This window comes from Rhinatrema bivittatum, chromosome 4 (genome assembly GCF_901001135.1).
Source record: "Rhinatrema bivittatum chromosome 4, aRhiBiv1.1, whole genome shotgun sequence".
NCBI lineage: Eukaryota > Metazoa > Chordata > Amphibia > Gymnophiona > Rhinatrematidae > Rhinatrema > Rhinatrema bivittatum.
Window position 1 is genome coordinate 338,827,593 of NC_042618.1, and position 24,800 is coordinate 338,852,392.

At 44.4% G+C, this 24,800-nt stretch overlaps 1 protein-coding gene across 3 annotated transcripts in view; it reads left to right on the top strand.

Moving 5' to 3' along the window:
* Positions 1-24,800, top strand: part of EVPL (envoplakin) — a 119,049-nt gene that overhangs the window by 73,690 nt on the left and 20,559 nt on the right. For all 3 annotated transcript variants that reach the window (XM_029600465.1, XM_029600464.1, XM_029600466.1), the window contains 8 exons: positions 2,282-2,428; positions 3,650-3,804; positions 5,139-5,236; positions 10,910-11,106; positions 16,451-16,629; positions 19,219-19,357; positions 22,870-23,063; positions 24,455-24,605. In XM_029600465.1, the coding sequence (XP_029456325.1) occupies positions 2,282-2,428; positions 3,650-3,804; positions 5,139-5,236; positions 10,910-11,106; positions 16,451-16,629; positions 19,219-19,357; positions 22,870-23,063; positions 24,455-24,605 (1,260 nt within the window). The remainder of the gene's footprint in view (positions 1-2,281; positions 2,429-3,649; positions 3,805-5,138; positions 5,237-10,909; positions 11,107-16,450; positions 16,630-19,218; positions 19,358-22,869; positions 23,064-24,454; positions 24,606-24,800) is intronic.

Sequence of the window (24,800 nt, forward strand, 5' to 3'; positions counted from 1 at the left end):
CACAAGCTATGATTTGCTACAAATTGTCAACAAGAAGAGCAATTGTATTTGCCTTTCCACTGAGTGTTAACCAGCAGCACAAGGGCTATCATCTGGGGCAAAAGAAGCAAGTCAAAGATTTATGAAGAAGAATATGTGCACCTGTAGAGGGTCCTTTTCATTTTCCTCTTCCTTTGGTTTTCCTTTGAAAGTTTTTTTTGCCCAGCGAGGACCACAGGTATATAAGTACCTGCAGAGTTTGTGAGTGCAAACTCCACAGGGAGGAGTTAAACTCTTTGTGTGTACTGTGTTGGGACGGCCCTGGCTCCACCTCTGCCCCTGTTCCCATGCACTGGATGGAGGTGGGGGAGAGGAGGGAGAACATTTCCTGAAAGTGTATTTCTGCAGGTAAGAACTAGGGGGCACTCCATGAAGTTAGCAAGTAGCACATTTAAAACTAATCGGAGAAAATTCTTTTTCACTCAATGCACAATAAAGCTCTGGAATTTGTTGCCAGAGGATGTGGTTAGTGCAGTTAGTGTAGCTGGGTTCAAAAAAGGTTTGGATAAGTTCTTGGAGGAGAAGTCCATTAACGGCTATTAATCAAGTTTACTTGGGGAATAGCCACTGCTATTAATTGCATCAGTAGCATGGGATCTTCTTAGTGTTTGGGTAATTGCCAGGTTCTTGTGGCCTGGTTTGGCCTCTGTTGGAAACAGGATGCTGGGCTTGATGGACCCTTGGTCTGACCCAGCATGGCAATTTCTTATGTTCTTAATACTGCCCCCATATTGGGTGTACAGTAACTGACAAAAAAATGGGTTTGAACCAGCATGAATGAGAAACTTGTGGTAATTAAGCTCCTTTTTTTGTGTCTGAGATTTATGACGAATCCTCTGTGCCTTTTTCACTTAGTGAAAATATCCTTAAAACTCTTCACGAGGGAGATTTCCGCATTAAGCCAAATTACATCAGCTGCAGCAACACGCTGGGCAGATTAGCATACAAAACTTTCAGAGCCTTGGAAAGCTCATCAAAATTCAACACTCACATTGTATTATTAATGGAAGTGTAATAGCACTTTTATGGAGAGAGAAAATATGAGAGACGAACATAGCAAGTAAAGTAGGCAAGAGTATTTTCTGAGCCTAATTATGTGTTGTTAGGTACTTAGGCTATGAGATCTGGTCTGCCTATCTTAGAACCGTCAAAGGTATATAATACACATAAGAACATAAATTACCGTGTTTTCTTATGTTTTTATCACAATATCCCCTCACACATTAATAATACAATACCCAGAGAATATTTTAAACAATACCAAATAATGTGCAAACTTTATTGAATCATATCACAATCCTCACGCTATCTAGACAATAAAAACTCTCTGTTCCACACATCCGTACACATTCACACCATACTAAAAACATTTAAAACATATATCTGATGAACATAGTGACCCCTAATACATTTCACCATCAATTTTATATCATTTCACAATGAACATGAAATCACATGAATAAAACAATGAATTATTGATTCAATTATTCAGATCTCTCATTATTATTTCCTTAATACAGTGGATAACCACCACTGCTTGCCTCAATTTGATCGTAACCCACTGTCCATTTATTTCTCAGATGTTTTTGAAATTTGCTGGTTATTTCCTCAATACTGCGGGCACAAACTCTTGCTCACCGCAGTGTGCTCACACTCAACCGTCCAACAAAAGATCTTTGTTTCTCCCTTCAATCGGGGCTTCTTGAGGGACTCATTCAAGAGAGACAATTCATCAATCCGTAATCTGCTATTCTTCACAAATTTCTAAAAAATCAAAAAAGCAACCATAAACACTTCCAACCTATCTTAGAACCGTGACATGACATCGAGGTTACCATCGTTGGACTTGTAAAATGTAACATGAAATCTTTAATATGCAGACAGCATTTTGCCCCCAACACCTTGCTGGGACCTTGATGGAAGAATTCACCTTTAGTGGGCAATCAGCATATTTTCTTGCCACAATTATCCGTTTCTTGAAGGTCTTTCATCTAAGTACTTCTCATGCCTAACTCTGTTTACCTTCTGAAATATCTCAGGGTCAAAACCCGTGGTGATACAGCTGCAGGCTTATGTCATATAGCCATCAGAGGCCTCCATTTTCTGGGTTTCTCACCCTAGGAATATGTAGGAGACTCCTTTTCTGTAGTCTTTTATGGGCAGACAAGATAGGCCGTATGGTCTTTTTTCTGGAGCCACGTTTCTATGTAACCTGTTTTATCATCACGTTCTCTCCATTCAGAAAAACGAGAAGATCTTAAACCAGGCCGAGAAGGATATCGCAGGCTTGAAGAAGAGGAGCATGGAGATCCCACCTTTGAAACTACGGAGGACCCGTCCCTCGCAGCCCGTTACTGTGGACACCATCTGTGACTGGGACTCAGGAGAGGTAAGGAAACCTTATTACCATTAAAAGTAAGGGGGAAAGTGCACACACAGTTTATCAGACCTCCTTCACTATACACTCTGTCCTGGAGGTCAGACATTTCAGTTCATCTTTAGCAAAGATCCCTTTTTATCAGTAATTCAAACTTACCAGTAATAAGATCTGAGAGAAAGTGTAAAAGAAAAATAAAACTGACTTGGCACAAGCTTGTCAAAGAGCACTATAAAGGAACAGGGTACTGAAGAAGCTACAGGTTGATTCTGTTGGAGGTCAATATTCATCGGGTTTGTCCAAGTAACTTTGGGAGTTAACCAGCCGGACTGACTTGAGGTTTGAATATTTGCCCCCAGTCGCCGACTAAGTTGTATCCAAATAACTCCTTACCCTCACAAAATTTACCTGGCTGCAGAGAGGTGGCCCTGGGAAGTGTGTGTGTGGGGGGGTGTTTCCAAGGAGCTATTTTGGTTTGTCAGCATCACTCAGATAAAGCTAGCCAGGTGAGTTATCCAGATAACTGCATCCAGCAGAACACTCAGCCATTTATGTTAATTGAATATCTGGTTCTTAATTTTACTTTATTTTAAACACAGTTATAATCCGCTATTCCCACGAAAATCCTATCCAAAGTGGAGACTTATCCAGGTAACCTTACCCGGATAATTTTTCAGCTCACTCAATATGGACCTTTCGGTGTGTTGAACACACTTGTAAATAGATAGGGCTCATATGCCGTTGGTGATAGTAATTTAGAAGGGCACCGTCCCACCAGAAGGTTCTCTAACTGCCAAATAAAGGTTCCCTGACAAATTCAAAAACATTTTTCATACTATAACTTTCCCATATTTAAATGGGTGCTCTTCAACCATGGTTTTTCTATTGAAGGAACATAGAAACAGAGAATACGATAGCCTGGCCCCTCTGGTCTGCCTGTTTTTCCCCTACCTACCTATAATACCACTGACCTTACTTAATTTCCAGCTTTATCCCTGCTTCCCCACCACGGAGGATTCTCTCTGCTCATGCCAGGCCTTCTTGAATCCTGATACTGTACGAGACCCCCACTGCCTCTACTGCAAAGCTATTTCATGCATCTACCCCACCCTCTTTTCTGCAGAGACACGGCTAAGGAGATACGGAGGGGTGGGGTGGAGGGGAGGGTAATCTCTGAGAAGCCGATAGGTTGGATGTCTGAGCAAGAACTTGTTTCTGCTTCTCTCTTCCCAGGTGCAGCTCAGCAGGGGGGAAAAGTACACCCTGAAAGACAACAGTAACCCGGAGAACTGGGTGGTGCAGAGCAAAAGCGGAGACACCAAGACTGCCCCCTCTGCCTGCTTCATCGTTCCACCCCCGGACCCTGATTGCAGTGACCGTGTTAAGAGGTGGGGGACACAACCCCTAGGGGCTGTGGTAGGGAGCAAGAGTTCTCTCGGCCGACATCACCGGTACCCACCGCGCTTGGACGTGACTCGCCTTGAGCTACCAGTGCACAGGCGTGATCTACATCTAAAATAAATACATAAGTAAATCATTTAGAGGGGGCAATTTCCAAAGCGATTTGTGTCAGATGTGCCAACGATATGAAGTGCGATGGAGTGGGTCAGGAGCGCAGTGTTCTGGCTTCCTAGATTTTTGTTGGCTCTAGGAGGCCGATGACGTATTTTTGACATGCTTATTTTATGATCTCAAAAGCTGAAATGTTTTGGTTGTGTAGCAAGGGGTGTTTGGGAGGGTTGGGGGCTTTCAGATTTAATGTTGACTAAATAGCGTTATTGGGGAAAATATATATTTTATTTATAATAATCTATTTTTGTAAATCTCTGCAAGTCGTAGCAGGCATTTGCTAAATGTAAAGAGAGCATTTATCCACTAGAATTGGCCACTTGGAAATGGCTATCCCTCAATGCATCTATAAGCTCACGTGCTGATCCACAACGAGCATACTTTTAGCCACGTCCCCAGGGAAAGGGGGTATGGGGCAGAGCTTTTTGTCCACGGGGAAAAATAAGATGCACGGATTACATGTTCAGCCCCGCGCTTGTTATTTTCAGGGAAAAAGCAGGCGCAAACATCCGCAGGTACTCTGTACACCCGGAGGCCTTCAGAATGAAAGTGTGCGTGTGCCCTTGCTTTCGTGATTGGTGCGAGGGCTGTGAGAAACACGCACAGTCTGAAGATTGCCCCCTTTTCATGCCGCAGCCCTGCTGTTAATGCAGAGCGTTAAGGAAGTCAGTGGGCAGCTGGAGAAAACGTTCTCCTTTTCTAATTTTATTCCCGAGCTGAATAAAATGCTTCCAGTTCTTGGAAGTTCCTCCAGCAAGCCCGGCTGTCTGTAAGCTGGGGGCTGCCCAGCTGATCTTTATCAAACTCTTGTATTAGCATCTCCTAGAGGCAAGCAAAGATGCTAAAATTATAAGAAGTAAAATAAGGCGCAAATAAGAATAATCCAAGAATGAAGAGCTAAAAGAGACATATTTCATTAATAGTTTGAGGACTGTAGGCACTGGTGCTGCACTAGCAACTTTGCTGTTTCCTTACTGATAATTCTTGGAAGGCGTGGGGTGGGAGAGGGTGAGCGGATTGTGAAAAGAGCTCTGGACTGGGCTGTGAAGAGGAATTAGAGACTTGTACAAAGTGATCTAGAAGGCAGGTTAGACTTTAGAGAGGGTCACAGGGAGACTTATTTCAGAAAATCTGCTGATTTTTTTTTTTTCAGGCTCGAAAGTGACATGAACGAGGTGAAAAGGAAACAAGCAGCAGTGCAGAATACCTTGAAATCCAACAACAGAGAGCCACTCAGACCTATCCAGCTAAGTATGTTGGGATATGAAAATAATTAGGTGCTTAAAAAAAACCAAAACTGCAGAATAGATAGTGCTGGTTTACTTTAAAATCTGAAGGATCACCTGGCTCGTGGCGTTTGGCCTTAGAACACGTTGCGGTGTGGGCACATTATGGAGGTGAAATGCTTGGGCTCCAGTTCAGAAGGAAGATACCTGGCATTGCAAGGGCAACTTCTGCTGACCACAGAGCAGTACTTCAGGGGTTCAGTCTCAGGAGACCTCCCTCGTAGCCTTTATACAGTCAGGGGAACCAGATCTCATAGGTAGTCATACTGAGGAAGAGGAAAAGGAGAAAAAAGACAAGAGTTAACAAACATAGAACATGATGGTAGATAAAGACCATATAGCCCATCCAGTCTGCCCATCCACAACTCCTGTTCAGCTTTATAGCCCTTCCTAGCCTTTGGAGATCTTCTGTGCTTGTCCCATGTTTTCTTGAATTCTGATTCTGTCGATGTCTCTACCACCTCTACTGGGAGGCTGTTCCATATGTTCTCCAACCTGTCGTTAAAGAAATATTTCCTTGGATTATTTCTGAGCTTGCCCCCTTTCACCCTCATCTCATGACCCCCCTTCTTCCAAAGCCTCCTTTCCGTTGGAAGAGGCCCGCCTCCTATTAATTTATTCCTTGGAGGTATTTAAATGTCTTTATCATATCTCTCCTTTCCCTTTTTTCCTCTAGCGTATACATATTGGGGTAGATTTTAAAAGAAGTGCGATCAGCCTACTTTTGCTTGCGCATCAGACTCAAGCAAAAGTACGCTGGATTTTAGTAGATACGCGCGGAGCCGCGCGTATCCACTAAAATCCTGGATCGGCGCGCGCAAGGCTATCGATTTTGTATAGCCTGCGCGCGCCGAGCCGCGCTGCCTCCCCCCGTTCCCTCCAAGGCCGCTCCGAAATCGGAGCGGCCTCGGAGGGAACTTTCCTTTGCCCTCCCCTCACCTTACCCTCCCTTCCCCTACCGAACCCACCCACCCGGCCCTGTCTACACCCCCCCCTTACCTTTGTCGGGGGATTTACGCCTCCCGGAGGGAGACGTAAATCCCCGCGCGCCAGCGGGCCTGCTGCGCGCCGGGCCGCGACCTGGGGGCGGGTACGGAGGGCGCGGCCACGCCCCCGGGCCGTAGCCACGCCCCCGTACCCGCCCCCAAAACGCTGCCGACACGCCCCCGCAACGCCGCACGCTCCGGCCCCGCCCCCGACACGCCCCCCTCCGAGAACCCCGGGACGTACGCGAGTCCCGGGGCTCTGCGCGCGCCGGGAGGCCTATGTAAAATAGGCTTCCCGGCGCGCAGGGCCCTGCTCGCGTAAATCCGCCCGGTTTTGGGCGGATTTACGCGAGCAGGGCTCTGAAAATCCGCCCCATTTAGTGTTAGGGAATGCTAGGAGAGCAGTCCCATTTGAAGGAAATGTGTGTCCTTGGGCCACGGCACAACCCCAGAGGGCTCCAAAGCAGTACCGAGGCAGGCGAGACGTGTCCAAGCATGGGTGGAAACTGAAGGTTCGAACTCTCCACCGGACATGCACGCTTTCAGGAAGACCAACAATGCAATGGTGGTCTTTGAATGGTCCTCCGACCATTCCAAGCCCTTTCGGACCTGCCGCTGGATAACGGCAATAAGCGGTAGGCCGGATGGAGGCCATGGACAGACGAAGACCTTGGAACATAGAAGGCTCAGATGAGGAACTTGGAACATGGAGACTCAGACTAGGAACTTGGAACTCTGAGCGCTAGGGAGACTCAGACGAGGACTCGAAATGAGGAAGTTCAGGATCAAGGTTTAGGATTGAGGACTAGGTTGAGGCTACGACACAGCGCACCCTACACAGCCCACCACAGGGCGGACCAACAGGGCTGGTTGCAGACCACGCTTGATGCGAGGCAGACTCCAGATGAATGAATACGTGGAATTTGAAGCTGGAACATGGCGAAGATTCAGAAGAAGCCTGCACCGAGACGTGCCCTACACAGCTGCCTGTGGCTGGTCACGGACCATGCTGGAGTGGAGCAGGTTCAAACAGAGTCATAGGCATGGACGGAGCAGCCACAAGGGAATCCGAGGGCTGGAACGAGATTCAGGACGGAGGACCAAGACGAGACTTGGCTTCAGGCAGGGTGACCCTCTGGAGACTTGTGCTGCGGACGAGAAGGTGGCCTGTGCCACGACATGGCACGCCAGGAAAGGTGGCGACGAGGAACCAAGGGCTCAGGACATCAAGACAGGATCATCACTGAACATCAGGACTGGATCACGGAACAACAGGAACATAAGACTGGATCACGGACATCAGGACAAGCAATGAAACTCAGGAATCAAAACAGGGCATGGAGCTCCAATGAAGACACGAAGACCTGATGGAGCGCTGGAAGACGAGACTTGCAGGAGCAAAGAACTCCGATGCAAGGCAAAGCAGGAGTGAAAGTGAAGCCCTTTTATAGGGCTGGAACTGGAGACGCCCAGAATGACATCATCAGGTGGGACCCAGGGCATATCCGGCCACGGGCCCTTTTAAATCTAGTAAGGAGGCGCGGCCACGCGCCTAGAGGCAGGTAGAAGGAAGAACAGAGTGCTGGCGGCAATCTTGCCATGAAGGTAGGCTCAAGGGTGGCCCCAGGCCGCTAGGCAGGCTACAGCGGCTCTCTGCTAGGAAGGTAGACTGGCTCGCGGCTTCCTGCCGCGAGAGATGGTCCTAAGTGCCCTTCATCATAAAGCAAATGAGGACAGACCTAAAGATATAAATGTTGTGATTCTGCTTGCGGGGCCAACTGCAAGCAGTTTCTCACCTTTTCCTTCCTATTGTGTTGCTGCTCCCCGACACAGCCAGGAGACTGCTGCTGCCGCCACACCTGCGTGACCCGGACCGCTGCGCTGCTGACCAGCCATGCGGCCAGGAGGCTGCCACTGCTGTCTGTCCTCATTTGCTTTATGATGAAGGGCATTGACCATTTTAGTAGCTGCCCTCTGAACTGACTCTATTCAACTTATATCTTTTTGAGGTTGTGGTCTCTAGAATTGTACAAGTTAATTGTCAAGTGTAAAACATTAATAAGACAGGCGAAGAGAGAATTTGAAATGAAGTTAGCCATAGAGGCAAAAACTCATAATAAAAATTTTTTAAAATATATCCGAAGCAAGAAACCTGTGAGAGAGTCGGTCGGACCATTAGATGACCGAGGGGTTAAAGGGAATCTTAGAGAAGATAAGGCCATTGCAGGAAGACTAAATTCATTCTTTGCTTCCGTGTTTACTAATGAGGATGTTGGGGAGATACCAGTTCTGGAGATGGTTTTCAAGGGTGATGAGTCAGATAAACTGAACCAAATCACTGTGAACCTGGAAGATGCAGTAGGCCAGATTGACAAACTAAAGAGTAGCAAATCACCTGGACCGGATGGTATGCATCCTAGAGTACTGAAGGAACTCAAATGGTTAATAAAACAGAAAATGTCATAATGCCTCTTTATCGTTCCATGGTGAGACCACACCTTAAATACTGTGTACAATTCTGATCGCCATATCTCAAAAAAGATATAGTTGCGATGGAGAAGGTACAGAGAAGGGCAACCAAAATGATAAAGAGGATGGAACAGCTCTCCAGTGAGAAAAGGCTGAAGAGGTTAGGGTTGTTCAGCTTGAAGAAGAGACGGCTGAGAAGGGATATGATAGAGGTCTTTAAAATCATGAGAGATCTTGAACGAGTAGATGTGAATCGGTTATTTATACTTTCGGATAATAGAAGGACTAGGAGGCACTCCATGAAGTTAGCAAGTAGCACATTTAAGACTAATTGGAGAAAATTCATTTTCATTCAATGCACAATTAAGCTCTGTAATTTGTTGCCAGAGGACGTATTTAGTGCAGTTAGTGTAGCTGGGTTTAAAAAAGGTTTAGATAAGTTCTCGGAGGAGAAGTCCATTAACTGCTATTAATCAAGTTGACTTAGGGATGGGATCCTCTTGGTGTTTGGGTACTTGCCAGGTTCTTGTGGCCTGCTTTTGCCTCTGTTGGAAACAGGATGCTGGGCTTGATTGACCCTTGGACTGATCCAGCATGGCAATTTCTTATGTTCTTACTCCAAATGAGGTCCCTCCAGAGGCTTTTATAAAGGCATTATCACCTACTTTTCTCAGCTGGGTATTTCCTTCCCTATGCACCCAATCATTCTTCTGGCTGTTGCCATCACCTTAGCTACCTGTTTGGCCTATTCTAGGGTGGTCAACTACAGTCTTCAAGAGCCTCAAACAGGTCTGGTTTTCAGGATATCCACAAATAATATGCATGAGAGAATTTCCATGTACTGCCTCCTTTGCATGAACATATCTCATGCATATTCATAATGGATATACTGAAAACCATGCCTATATGTGGCTGTTGAAGACCGCAGCTGGCATCCCCTGCCCTACACTATACTGCTCCCTAATCCAAATGCATAGCCCTGCATTTTTTAGTATTAAATTATAGCTGCCAAACTTTAGACCATTCCTCAAGCTTCACTATGTCCCCTCTTCATTTTCCTCACTTTCCAGGGTATCTCCCTGTTGCAGATTTTAGTATTATCCACAAAAGACAAGCCTTTCCACAATAATTGCTGACAAACATTTTGAAGAAAACCAAACCTCGCACCGATCCCTGTGGCACACCACTGGTAACTCCTCCCCCTCCCCTTTCCTCTGAGTAAAAACTCTGTTTTACTATACTCTCTGCCACCCTCCATTGAACCAGTTTCTCACCCAGTTGGTCACTTTAGAGCTCATATCAAGGATGCTTCAACTTTGCTTTGGTGAAACTCTTTTAGTATCAGGTAAATCTCTAAGAGATGGGCAAAATAGTCACTATTTATGAATGCCTGCTCCCATCCATTTTTTGAATTGATGGCCTTGGTGCAACTCTCTGCTTCTTTCACACTCCCTTCTTTTTCCCTATTGTATTATTCCTCTTTACTCCATTTCTCCTTGATTACAATCCTGTAGAGGAGCTGGGACATTCTTGTCCCCTTTGGAAATAAATGAATCCTTCCTCTCTGAAAACTACTGGTCTAGGTAATGTGTCTGGCAAATAATCCACGTTAGTGAGTGCTCCGCATGATACCCAAAATCTGGAATGAGATGCTTCTTTTCCTTCACCTTGAACTGTCCTACCTCACTTTCCAGAAAAAGGCAGAGGCATAGTTGTTCAAGCAGGCCTTCCCTCAGACTGTTCATTAACAAAGAAGAAATATCCATTAATCTTGAAACTGATTCTATGATAGCTACGCACTACCCTTGAACATATGCTACCATTCATGTACCTGTTCTCTATCTTTATTGTTTGTACCTGTAAACCATCCTTATTGATGGAGGCCATTTTGGAAAAAGGTAGAAAATCAAATGTTCAGAAATAAATAAAAGTACTCATTAACTATTCTTTGCAGCCTTTGGTGTACCTTGAATGAGGATTCACAGTAACAGAGGAATCACTGACAGGGTTCCACCAGTGAATATTTTAGAGAAATATTATCAAACCTATGGTAGAGAGGGATTTGAATCTAAGGTTTGGAGGCCATACCACTAAGACAGCGTGAGCGCTAGAGTCTTGTAATAGGAAAGGAAGGATACCACAAATGTAGAGATTCACCAGCTTGTTCTCTGCTGTCGTTCCAGCCCCAGTCAGTAGTGGCACAGTCGGTACCAGCAGTGGGAAAGCTGATGACCCTGAGGCTGGCAATCTCCTCGGCAGGCTCAACAGGATTAATGGGGACCTGGGGCAAATGGAACAGGAGATTCTGAGCCGGGTGAGATCTCCAGTGAACCACAACGCCCCTTCCGATGACATCATCAATAGGCTGAAGGAGCAAGAAGTAAGTGTATCGCAGTCATGGCTAATCGGTAACTGTTTGATAGGGGAGAAGAGTTTGAAGCCCTCCAAGTAAACTCTTTTGGAGGCAGTTTTCCAGTAGCCCTTGTAGTAGATAACACAGGCGCTTCTCATGCCTGTACTTTACGCTGCCACTCAAAGAGAGACTACCTGTGTTCTCTTTGAAAATAAATGTAAAGTATGAATGCTAAGAGCGGTCGTGTATTGTGCAGCTGCATTTTTGTGCAGGTAGTCAGTTTAGGGGGGGGGGGGGGTGGAAACAGCAGTGAGTGTACTTGTGAAAAGGTCATAAACATGCTATTTTTCTCTCCTGGGGAAACAAACATGGGGGTAACTTGCTGGTGCAGCGGTTACTACCCTTAACCAATAAGCCTTATATACTGTTTACTCCATCATCGCTCTCTGCTTCAGTGGCAAGGAGTTACAAGGAATTGGATTCAGGCAGTAACCAACGGAGGGCCCTGACTTTTTACGGTTTGGGAAACTGATAAGCATGGGGGAATCCTGCATGGGCGGCAGATCCTACCGGAAGCTTGCTGGGCAGATTGGATGGACCATTTGGTCCTTTTCTGCCGTTGTTTCTGTGTTTAAACACACTTCTGGTTACACCTCCTCTTAACCTGGCTAGTAGTCAGTGGACTATGGAAGCCTGCGCATACATTTAGCCATATTTGAGGAAGGCAATTTTTAGACCATTTTAACCAGCTAAGATGCTTTGAAAAGTTGGCCTCTCCATGTGTTTTTAACTTAATTAGGGCTCTCAGCAACACAAGTGAGCATAGTAATGCAATACATGGGCAGTACTGGAGTTTCCCGAACATACCCAGATCAGTCCAGACCAGTGGGTTGTTGCTTGGGATGGGGAGGGCAGAATCATTTATGGCACTACTAAACTGGAGCAATGCCAGGCATTTTAAAATAAAGGTGGATTAAGCAAGTTACCAAAGATAAAACCATGCAAGAGAATATATGTCACAACCTGGGAAGCAGGAAAATCCTTAAGTAGATGCCACTTAAATAAAAATACTATGGACCAAAAGGCATGGCGTAAAAATGATTCAGGATAAATTTACTTTAAAATCAAGGGAAACATATTTTTACAGTTCAAGTGATGAGATCTGTGGCAGCTTATGCCACCAAAGCCTTGACTGAAACATCTAACACTGAGGTACTTTACAAAGAAACTGGACATAACGCTTAGCTGCCAGTGTTATAAATAGGCTGACTGGTTTATGATTCGCAGAATCGACAGTTGGACCAACAAGTTTATTCTACCCGAAAACTAGGATTCGCCCAAAATCGTTTTGGCCTGTGGAAGATGAATATTGTAAAAAGAAAAAAAAAAACCAAACCTATTATAAAAGCAGATATTTGAGTGATATTCAGCCAAAAAACAAAACTATTATATAGCAATGCAACATTAACAGGCATGAATCACTCACACTGACTCCTTTTAATACTTCTATGTATAATCTGTTCTGTAACCTACACTTATACAACAGTCACCCTTCTTTTACAGGACTTCAAATTACAGTTCACTGTGGGATAGATTTTAAAAGGCCTGCGCGTGCATGTTATAAAATTGAGGGTCAGCACGCGCAAAGGGGGTGCACAATTGTTCACCTTGTGCGTGCCGAGCCGCACTGCCTTCCCCGTTCCCTCCCCCTAGCCTGACCTTCCCACCCCTTCCCCTAACCATTCCCCCCCCCCCAGCCCTACTCTACCCCCCCCCCTGACCTTTGTCTTACCTTTTGCGCCTGCCGGCAGCCTGCCAGCACACAATCCTCCAACACAGCGGCAATTGGCCCCGCCCCGCCCTGGACCGCCCCTTTTTGCAAGCCCCAGGACTGACACGCATCCTGGGGCTTTACGCGCGTCGCCGGGCCTTTTTAAAATAGGCCCGGCACGCACAGGGCTTTTAAAATCCGGCCCTGTGTATAACAGAAAAGATATACAACACTTTTCTATACATAATACTTAAGAACAAAAGTCTTGACTTTGGCTGGCTCCAGCACTTACCTACTGGTATAGCTTGTGAGATACTTTTCCAATGATTTGAGTATCTGCTTTCCACAAGGGTTTCCCTTTTAAAGTAGCTTCTCTTTCTTACAGGCTAGTCAGCAGTAGTTTTGAGTGTTTGATTAATCGCCTTTCTGCAGTGAAATCAAAGTGATATATAATAAAAAAAAAATAGTATTATGCATAATCAAGAATAAAAAAAGAGAGAGAAATACTTCACTGGGGTACTATTTTGTTATTTGCACTAGGAAAACAAAATCATAAATCTCAGTTCCAAACCGGTACACCTTCAGGATATGTGTTCATTTTCATTTGTTTCAGTAGTTTATGCATATAAATCTTTTAGAGACATACAATTTGATTACAGTTTATGCAGATAAAATCAAATTTTATCCAAGTAAAATGAAGCATTATGCACAGAAACCACCGAAACAAAAAAAAAAAAGCACCGAAAAGAGATCTTTGATGCCATTATTCACGAGTCCAAATATTAACAGTAAGAGCAAAAATCACAAGTCATCTAGGTCTTGGAATGTCACAGGGCACAAACCTCCTGATCTTGCCAGCTAAGGTTATGGTTTGAGTTCTGATCTCCCAAACCTGAAACATAATTCATAGAGAGTGCAGTCTGGGAAAAAGAGAATACAGTAGTAAGGGAGAATGCAAGGCTAGTACAGAAGTCCTCTTTGCCAATGATACATGATTCTCGTTTAGTAAGCAGTGGCTGCATGTTTTGGGGGTAATGTGAGACTTTTTCTGAAAGAGAGAAAGATGCTCTTTCCTGTGTCAGATTCCTTCTTACCAGGCCCAGATTTAGGCATAGGCAACATAAGCAACTGCCTAGGGTGCCAAATATCCAGGCCAAAAAGGAGCCTGCTTCTGCTTTTTTTAGGACCATGTGCCAGCACAGCTTCAAAGCGCTCTGCTTAGGGGCGTCAGATTCTTAAATCTGGCCCTGCTTCTTACCTTGTTGAAACCATGAATACCTATCCCAGTGTTATGAAAAATTAATTGTTTAAATGATTAAACAGTAAGTCTTTAAATGTTGATGCCTGCCGCTGTCAGCCAGCAACTCACTCAATTCGGTCCACAGCTGACTTCTGGGTTCCCTTTTCCCAGTGTGCTATGTGGCTCCCCACCGTCGGAGCAGCTAGGCTGTGGTTGGCCAGCCTGGGGAGAGTGTGGGCCCCTCAGGGAAAGTGTGGATCATACGGGTGTATTGGGGGGTGGGTGGGAGCCTTAATACCTGGCTATGTCGGGGGTGGCTGCATCCTGCCCTGCCTCACTGCAGCTGCAGGCTGCTCTTATCATTTAAACTGTTAACCATTTAGATTTTAACTCATTTTAAATGCTTAATTTTTCAAAGGATATTTACATCCTTAACCTAGCCGCTCTTTTGGAGCTTGGTGTTCATTTAGTAAAACAGGGCTTTAAAACTTGGAACAAGTGCATGAAGCGGTCCCTCTGTATCTTTCCTGTTCTGCTTGCTCTGGTACTGCTTGAATTAACATTGTTTTTGGAGTCGGAACCCTGAGCTAATCCACTGTAGAGAAGGAAAACAAAATGTTTTGTGTCTTTTTTTTTTTTCTTCCACACATTGATATGCAAATAAAATCAAGTCCTCTCAGTGGGAGACAAAAAAGTCGAAAAAATGAACTCTGCTTATGTAGCAGTTTCCACTAGATTAGCTCTGCAGTAATCAAAGCAGTTAAAACTTTGGGTGCTGAACTGAGCAAGCACGACATAAGCCAAGGAGGAGATGTTTGTGGTACCATAATCTAGTTTTGTACAAAGTGATTTTTTTTCACTGAATGGACGAATGAGGGTTCCTCCCAGCTCTGGAAACACAACACTGACTGAGCAAAAACAAAAAAAAAATAAATTATTTTATTATTTTTTTTTTTTAGAGAAAGGCACCTCACCTTACGCCTACTCTTTTTTTTGTTTTGAACCCTTTCATTAGGAGAGGTGCAGCTGATTACCTCCACCCTGATTCTTTATCATAAGTGGAACTGAATCAGCTCCTCATCTATCAGGTGGATCTCTTCGCTTTTAGCCCCACTGCAAAGATAATAAGCAAGTAAATAGAAAACCCAGCCCTTCTGGATTCTCATTTCAGTGACGGGAGGAGGCAGTAGGGACTTCCTTTCAGTCAGGGCGTAGCAAAGGCAAGCTAGCATTACAATGCACGAGCCCCCAAACCCAGTCAAAGGGAATAATGACCTGAATTAATGCATAGAATTCCTCCCCCTACCTCCCCTCCCGGTTCATTGCTGATGTCAGAGGAACTAGTAATCCCAACATGCATGTAAAAGTTTAGAAAGTCAGATGCCGTATCACAGGATTATATTAGAACTGCTTCTCTGTGGGTTGCATTGTGTGACCTACCATTAGTGATAGGTGGAAGATGGACACTGTTAAAAGAAATTGAAAAAAGAAGATTGGTGCTAGTGATGCCAGCACTAAGCTCATGAATGTCGTAAAATGCAAGCTTTCACAAATTACAAGCCCTAATGCAAGGTATCAAAACCTATATGCAAAACGTATCTTGTTCTTCCTTAGGGTAAGGAACATCTGCTTCATTCTACTCGTATAACTAATCATTTTTAAAATGCTACTAGACGTATGTGTCGCTGAATGGATGTGCATACAACACTGTTAAGGTCCAAGGAGCTAAGAAGTTAGTCAAGACGTACTTGAGAAACGAGAGTCTACAGGCAATGTATTTATTATAACAAAATAGTTAAGATTTAAGAGCAGCTTCAAACAATTGGCATTTTAGACTGGATTTGAGTATGACCAGAAAAGGGAGCATGATGCACCAGCTTGGGAAGTCTATTCCAGACAAGATGGAAAGTACAGAGTCGGGAGTTTGCAGCGGAGAAGAAGGGCACAGATATAAGCAACTTGCCCAATGAATGGAGGAAAGGAGGGAGGGAGAAGAAAAGATGGAAAATGAGGAACTGCAGAGTGAATGCATTTGTAGATGATTGATAGAAGCTTGAACTGTGAGGTACAGCGGCTGGGGAGCCAATGGAGTGACTTGTGGTGGTTGCAGAAGTTGGCATCTTAGAGTGTACCATGTTAGTCTTGCAAATTAATTAGCTTTTCCCCAGCCTTTGTGGGGTTTTTTTAAGCAAGCTTTATGGTTGATGGTAATAAAGCAAGACCATTAAGCAACACTGCAGTCCCTGCTAAGAAGAGAAGGCTGGGAACTTCAGCTCTTGATAGAAAGGAGTTTCTTATTGGGTCTGAGGTGTTGTGACTGAATAATGACTTTAACAGTGCATGATGCATCTTTCCATTAGGGCACAGCCAGGCGGTTGCAGAATATTGGAGCCGAGAAGGATGCAGCCCAGCGGGAGTGTGAGGTTTTCCTGTCCAAGAAACCATCTGGTCCCTCAGCAACTCAGCTCCCAACTACACTGAACAATGTCAAGAACAAGTATAATGATGTGAAGGCACTGTCCAATCTGTACGATGACGAGTAAGAATTCCTGTTCGGTGCTAGCATAGTAAAAGGAAATGCTTTTAAGGAGGCACTCTAGGATGTATATATTTTTTTGTTCATTTATATTTGAACATTTATAGTCTGTTGCTCCAAAATAGCTTGCTTGCAGCAAATTACAACAAAAAAAATAAAGTATATTACCAGTATTGCAAGGATAAAAACAATAACAATACAAAACAAACAACAATAAATATATACAGAAAACTGCAATAATCCAGAAAAGAGGGTGACATCAACCCTCAAAGGCCTGCTAAAAGATTTTAGAATTTTTCTAAAACACAGGAGGTCCGTTTCCAGATGAATCACATTCCATAATATGGGGCTCAGATAAGAAATAGATCTGTTACAGGACTACCAAGCCTCACATCACCTGCAGGTCTAACTGAATGCACAGACCTGCATTCCATCAGAGCTGACTTTAAATACCCATGGATCCCTCAACAGCCTTAAAGATGAGCAAGAAAGTGTTACATTTTACTCCCCATGTCACAGGGAGCCAACGGTAGTTACTCAGTACCTGGATAACTGGTAAAACCTGTCTCTATCTATTCAGGAATCAAGGCTATCCCAGATAACTACCAACAATGGTGTGTTAATAATTGAAAAAATAAATGCCCTACCTCCTATCCTAGCCGAAAGATAAAAAGCTGTAATGCACACCCCTAGTAATCCCTCTTCTCTCTGAAAGAACTCCAATTACTACTATCCTTTGTCACCTCCCACTCAAACAGTTTCTAACTGGTTCAGTTAGTTTAGGGTCCATAACAAGGGCTCTCAATTTGTTTATATGTCGCTTATATGGAACTGTGTCAAAGGCTATGCTGAAGTCCAAGTATATCTAGCACTCTCCCCTGATCTAACTCTCTGGTCACCCAGTCAAAGAAATTGATCAGGTTCGTCTGACAAGAACCATCTCTGGTAAAACTATGCTGCCTCTGATCCCGCAATCCATTGGATTCCAGAAACTGCACTATCCTCTGTTTAATAGCAGTTCCAATAATTTACTCACCGCCGAGGTCAGACTAACTGGCTTCTTTACTTCTGATTTTGTGAAGTGAAACCTCACTTGCTTGTCTCCTCGCTCTAAAGAAATGTTGAAAAGGTCAGACTTCAGAACTTCCCTAAGTTCCCTTAATACCCCGGATGTATCTCATCTGGCCCCCATCACTTTATCAACTTTGTTTTGCTAGCTCCTCATGATCCCAGTCTTCTGAAAATTGATCGAGGGCTTCCTCGCTTCCATTCCTTTTTGTGGCCATTTTCTGCGGTCCAGCTCAGTGCCATTCCTCAGTGAACCCCAAACAGAAATATTTGTCCAGCAGTTCCGAATTCTCATCGGCTTCTACATAATCCCCCTTCAGCTTTTGAGTCTTACAGTCCCATTTTTACTTCTCCTCCTTATGTCGGTGAGTCGGTGCTGCGCATTGTGGGAGCACTGCTTTTTCTGTCATGATGATGATCGCATCTCAGAAGTGGCATTCACCGCTCCCCCCGGGGGAAGGGAGAGAAACCTGGCCTCCAGACTGGGCGCGCTGGAAGAGCTGTTTCCTGAAGGAGAGGCACTCGGTAGCTCCTGGCTGAAGACAGTATAATGAATGGGTTAGAATGGAAGGAAGTGTTTATTAAAAGGGGGACACCGTCTGGCTAGCTGGGGATCAAAGATGATAATCTCATAGCCCGGCAGAGGAGAGTTCTGGCTGAGCTGGAAACCCAAAGGAGCAGGTGGAAACTATAGGCCGAAAATGTTTTTGAAGACATGGGGGGACAATGCTGGTTTGAGGCAAGCTAAAGAGAAGAAGGAACTAGCTAACAAAACCACCAGTTCAAAAGGGGAACGTGGAACCAGAGACCCGTGGATTAAATCTACAGTCTAAAAGCTATTTAGGATAACTGCAATCATTTTTAGCATTTTATGCTTTTGTCTATTAATAAATTTCATTGCTGCCAGTTTAATTTAGGATGTTTGTTCACCAGATTTTAATCCCCATCTACTTTTCCCCTGCAGCGTGTGTGGCTGGGGATTTCAGAGGAAAACTACCTACGCTGTACTGCACACCCCCCTAGTAATCCCTCTTCCCTCTGAGAGAACGCCATTTACTACTATCCTTTGTCACCTCCCACCCAGCCAGTTTCTAACCCATTCAATTAGTTTAGGGTCCAAAGCAAGGGCACTCAGTTTGTTTATATGTCGCTTATATGGAACTGTGTCAAAGGCTATGCTGAAATCCAAGTACATCTAGCGCTCTCGGTAGCTCCTGGCCTAAGACAGTATAATGGATGGGTTAGAATGGAAGGAAATTTCCCCGACCTAACTGTGCCTCGGGTGAGCCTACATCAAAAGCAGATAAGCGTAGCCGCCAAGTGAAACTTGTCAGCTGCAATGGGCTGCTTAGTGAGGGGGCAGTTTCAGACAAGGGAAGTAGCCAGTTAGTGCCTTGCTTAGCCAGCCCAGACCACTTTGAAAACTGTCCTGCAAGTCGTAACCACAGAGCCTCAGCTGTGAGAGAGCTGTTGACGCCCTCTGCAAGACTTCATTTTAACCCTTAATGTCTCCTCTATTCCCAGAGCTAAGGCTGCTCTCAACCTGGAGAACCAGATGAAGAAGACAGATCAGGTCATCAGTGGTTTTGAAGGTAAACTGGTACAGGACAGTTTTATCCCAGTATCGCCTACAGCCCTGCAGGATAGGGCTGGTGAGATTCAGGTGAGCACGTCACTGACTTCATATAAAATTGAAAGATCAGAATCCACCTAGTTGCCTGAATATCATGGCTATAATTCTCCCATGTTGAGAAATAGTTGGGTAATTTTCAGTGGAGATCAGAAGTCTCTTCATGGGCTTCTTGTCCTCTCTAATTTCACTTTCTAGGTTTAACCGCTGAAAGCGGAGGAGTCCTGTCTGAATGTGTAAACCCTATAGTTGTTGGGCAAATAAAGTTGCTTCACGGCATAGTCTGTGAAACTAGTTTTGCTGTCACTTTTGTCAACACCAAGTGTCATGAAGGAGACACTGAGAGCTCTTTGGGTACATTTAGTTTAGTTTAATTACTTTTCCAATACAAATCAAAACATTTTACTTTTAAAATTATTCAACCATTCATATTGTCAGCTTCTTCAACTCTTGTAGAAACAGAAGCCAACAAATAAGTTGTAGGTTATTCTGTTTTATTAGTAAAACTTACTACATCTGTGATTAACTCCCTTCAGGTCAGTGCAGAATGATCAAAGGATGATTTTCCCAAATATGCAAATAAAATCACTGGTTGCATTACATGGCGGGGCTTTGTTTTCGGAGTTTCAAAGTAAAAGGGTTAGGAGGTGGTGGAGACGAGGACATTATCTAAATTCAAGACAGCATGGGATGCGCATAGGGGATCTGAGGGAGTGATAGGGATTGTTGAGCTGAGCAGTTGATGTGGCTGGGCAGGCAAGATAGGCTACATGGTCTTTTTCTGCCGTCATGTTTCTCTGTTTGCAGAGGAACGAGAAAACTATTGTAATGCAACTTGTGATTCGTTTGTATAGTTTGATAACATCATTTTGTACTGACCTGATGAAGGGTGCACAGCTTTCAAAAGCTATTCGCAAATATATTAAATTAGTCCAGTAAGAAGGTCTCATCTGTAACTTATTTGTTGACCTTCGTTTCTGTGCATTTAAAAGGATGAATGTGGCAACTGCACTGCTTTATTCAGCAACTGGAGTGTTGTACCGTTAGGCCGGCACAGCATGGTTTGACATTTTGTTGGTGTTATGACTGAACTAAGGATGCCTTTGCTTCCTTTTTTGGTACAATAGCCAATGTTGTAGATGTCTTTTATTTACTATTGATGCACTGTTTTTATTGACAACAGGGACCAATCCGAGTTTAGGCTTAGATTAGCTCCAAAAGGGTTCCTCCCATTCTGTACCTAGAGTATGTGCAGCGGTAACCGTCTGTATCCAAAATCATGTTCCCTGTCAGGCTAACTTTTAAAACAAGCGCGCACGCGGCCACACACTTGAGTTTTAAATCGTGCGCGCAAGTATGCTCCTAATTTTAAGAGGTTACTCGAGCAAACCTTCTTTGTGTATCTCTCACAGGACTTTGCCGGCTTTAATGCGCATACGTCAGCGGATTCTAAAACATGCTCGCGTGAGGGACATTCCCAGTTTTTCCAGTTAGTCCTCTGGTTAGCCCATGCAGACCCTCTAGTTATTCATCCTGCACGTTCCCCCCCCCCCCCCCCCAGGCTGACCCGGACCCTTCACCCTGTTGTGTAAACCCAAAAATGCGAGATCTGCAGACTTGCTCTTCATCAGGAACATAAGAAATAAGAACATGCCATGCTGGGTCAGACCAAGGGACCATCAAGCCCAGCATTCTGTTTCCAACAGTGGCCAATCCAGGCCATAAGAACCTGGCAAGTACCCAAAAATTAAGTCTATTCCGTGTTACCTTGCTAGTAATAGCAGTGGCTATTTTCTAAGTCAACTTAATAGCAGGTAATGGACTTCTCCTCCAAGAACTTATCCAATCCTTTTTTAAACACAGCTATACTAACTGCACTAACCACATCCTCTGGCAACAAGTTCCAGAGTTTAATTGTGCGTTGAGTAAAAAAGAACGTTCTCCGATTAGTTTTAAATGTGCCATATGCTAACTTCATGGAGTGCCCCCTAGTCTTTCTATTATCTGAAAGAGTAAATAACCGATTCACATTAGCAGCAGCAGTAAAGTTTACATGGCTAACAAGCTGCTGCGTGCCGCAGGCTCCGGTTTTAAAATATGGAGTTATGCACATAACATTTGGCCTCGTCCCGTTTCGCCCCCTTATTTTTTTGCTTGCACCCGCACATATACTTGCATGGATCACAGCTTTTAAAATCTGTGTCGCTCGTGCGCAGCCCAGAATACAGATCTGGATACATGAAGAAAGAAACTAAGATTTTGTAAAAAAAAAAAAATCAAGGCTGTTCTTTTTGCAATGGCTTAAGTGAGTCTTCAGTAAGATTGTGAAAGTGCTTTGTCTTTTTATTATTTTATTTTTGTGTGGCATACATTTTGGGATTTTTTTATTATTTATTCGTCTATTAATGGTATTGTTTGTAAAATTATGTATGCAATGGTGCGGCCCGCCTTGAATGTATAAAAATGGCAGAATATAAGATGGAATAAAATAAATAAATACATATATGGGCTTTTTTAGCATGGGCAACGCTTGTAAAATCGACCCTTGTGTGCTAAAACCTTAAAAAAAAAATTCCTGAAAGCTTATTGTTGGGAATTATTAGAAAGGGAATGGTGAATAAAACAGAAAATGTCATAATGCCTCTGTATCGCTCCATGGTGAGACCGCATCTTGAATACTGTGTACAATTCTGTTCGCCGCATCTCAAAAAAGATATCATTGCGATGGAGAAGGTACAGAGAAGGGCGACCAAAATGATAAGGTGAATGGAACAGCTCCCCTATGAGGAAAGACTAAAGAGGTTAGGACTTTTCAGCTTGGAGAAGAGACGGCTGAGGGGGGATATGATAGAGGTGTTTAAAATCATGAGAGGTCTAGAACGGGTAGATGTGAATCGGTTATTTACTCTTTCGGATAATAGAAAGACTAGGGGGCACTCCATGAAGTTAGCATGTGGCACATTTAAAACTAATCGGAGAAAGTTCTTTTTTACTCAACGCACAATTAAACTCTGGAATTTATTGCCACAGGATGTGGTTAATGCAGTTAGTATAGCTGTGTTTAAAAAAGGATTGGATAAGTTCTTGGAGGAGAAGTCCATTACCTGCTATTAATTAAGTTGACTTAGTAAATAGCCACTGCTATTACTAGCAACGGTAACATGGAATAGACTTAGTTTTTGGGTACTTGCCAGGTTCTTATGGCCTGGATTGGCCACTGTTGGAAACAGGGTGCTGGGCTTGATGGACCCTTGGTCTGACCCAGTATGGCATTGTCTTATGTTCTTATTCTGGTTATCCTTTGACTCTTGAAGTTGGTTACATTCTGGTGCTATTGGCTCTGTAATTATTACCTTTTTTGTCTTTTATTTTGTAAAGTTTGCATTTTTTAAATATATTCTATGTATGTATGCTTGTAAATGGCTTTGAATTAAGCTTAAGCAGTATATACATTTTTTTAAATAAATAAATATTCTGTTTTGCAGCTTTCTGAATAAAGTGTCTTATTTTTTTCTCTTTGCCCTTTTTCTTTTCACCTCATATAGAAAATGAAGCGCGATTTAGTTGATAAACAGGACTACCTCCTGAAGATGAACCGCAGCTTGAAAGATACAGAACTGGCCAGTAGCACCATGCAGACCAACTTTCAGGAGTACGCCCCTGACCTTCCCAGGCAGAAGGCCGAAGTCCAGCGTCTGAATGACCGCTATCATGCTGTAGCTGACCAGCTTGATCAAAGGTGAGTTGCTGCTGGGATGACTGGATTTAGCCAACAGTTTGGCAATATAACATCTGCCAAAAATGGCACACATTTTGATTCCTGTTACTCTGTTTGAGGATTTGTAATTAATTTGGTACAGAACCGGTACAAGAGTATTTGGCACCCTAAGCAAACCTTCAGTCATGCACCTCCCCCTTCCTCAGAGTACCTGTTGGCAGCAGCTCCATCACAATCCTCCCTCCTACCTGTGGTGGTGGCTGTAGCACAGCATTGCTTTGGCCTTGTGCTGGTGGCATTTTACTGCCCCCAAGAATTTTTGGCACTCTAGGCAATCGCCTAGTTTGCCTAATGGAAGCACCAGCCCTGATTTGGTTGAAGGGGTGATTACAAATAAAACTGCAGTATAGGCATATTGATTTTAAAGAAAACCTGTGGTTTGAGTTTCCAATCTTAGCAGGGTCAACCATGGAAGCCTTGCTTGGGTACTTTCTTAGGACTCCTAAGGCAACGTGCATGCTTGCCATTATTCTTAATGGTTGACAGTATGTTTTGTAAATTATCCATATGCTTATTTAGTGAAGTATTCTTATCTGATCCCAACCATGGTCATAAAGAAAGGTGACCTTCCCAGATGTTAGACTGCAAAGCTGTGAAACCCCCAGACGTGTGTTCATAGTTAGCTTCTTTGGAATAGTGATCGTAAATGACCTTGCTCCGTGCTGTGTACTTTGTGGAAGTGTCATAATTATACATATTGGGGTAAATTTTCAAAGGGGTACGCACGTACCCCCCGAAAACCTACCCCAAACCCCCCTGCGCGCGCTGAGCCTATTTTGCATAGGCTCGGCGGCGCGCGCAAGCCCCGGGGCTTGCATGGAGGGGCGTGTCAGGGGGCGGGCCGCGAGTGACGCGGCGTTTCGGGGGCGGGCCCGGGGGCGTGGTCGAGGCCTCCGGACCAGCCCCCGGGTCGGGTGATGGCGCGCCAGCAGCCCGCTGGCACACGCAGATTTACGCCTGCTTTCCGCAGGCGTAAATCTGCCAACAAAGGTTGGGGGGGGGTTAGATAGGGCCGGGGGGTTGGGTTAGGTAGGGGAAGGGAGGGGAAGGTGAGGGGAGGTGGAAGGAAAGTTCCCTCCGAGGCCGCTCCGATTTCGGAGCGGCCTCGGAGGGAACAGGCAGCGCGCGCTGGGCTCGGTACGCACAGGTTGCACAAATGTGCACCCCCTTGCGTGCGCCGACCCCAGATTTTATAAGATACACGCAGCTACGCGCGTATCTTATAAAATCCAGCGTACTTTTGTTCGCGCCTGGTGCACGAACAAAAGTACGCCCGCGCGTACATTTATAAAATCTACCCCATTATTATGAAGAACTACCTGTCATAAAGCCCCTTCCCTTTGTTCCTTCAGAGAGAAGCTGCTGAGAGACACCAACCTCACCTACCAGCAGTTCAGGGCCTCCAATGAAAACATGACTTCCTGGCTGAATAACCTGCCCAGAAATCAGGTGAAGTCCACAGATGGACCTAGCCAGATCAACTATAAACTGCAGTCTCAGAAGGTGAGCAGAAGTACCAGGATAGCTGGGTTAGAAATAATAAATAGGAAGGGGGCAAGACTGGCGAGAGGTAGATACTACAGAAAGGCAATAGCACTACTATGACTAGTTTGTCTGTAAATCATCTTTAACTACCTAAAGAGAGAGCTTCTCGAGACATACTGTTTTTATGTCCCTTTCATCCCTTCCCTTTCTGTC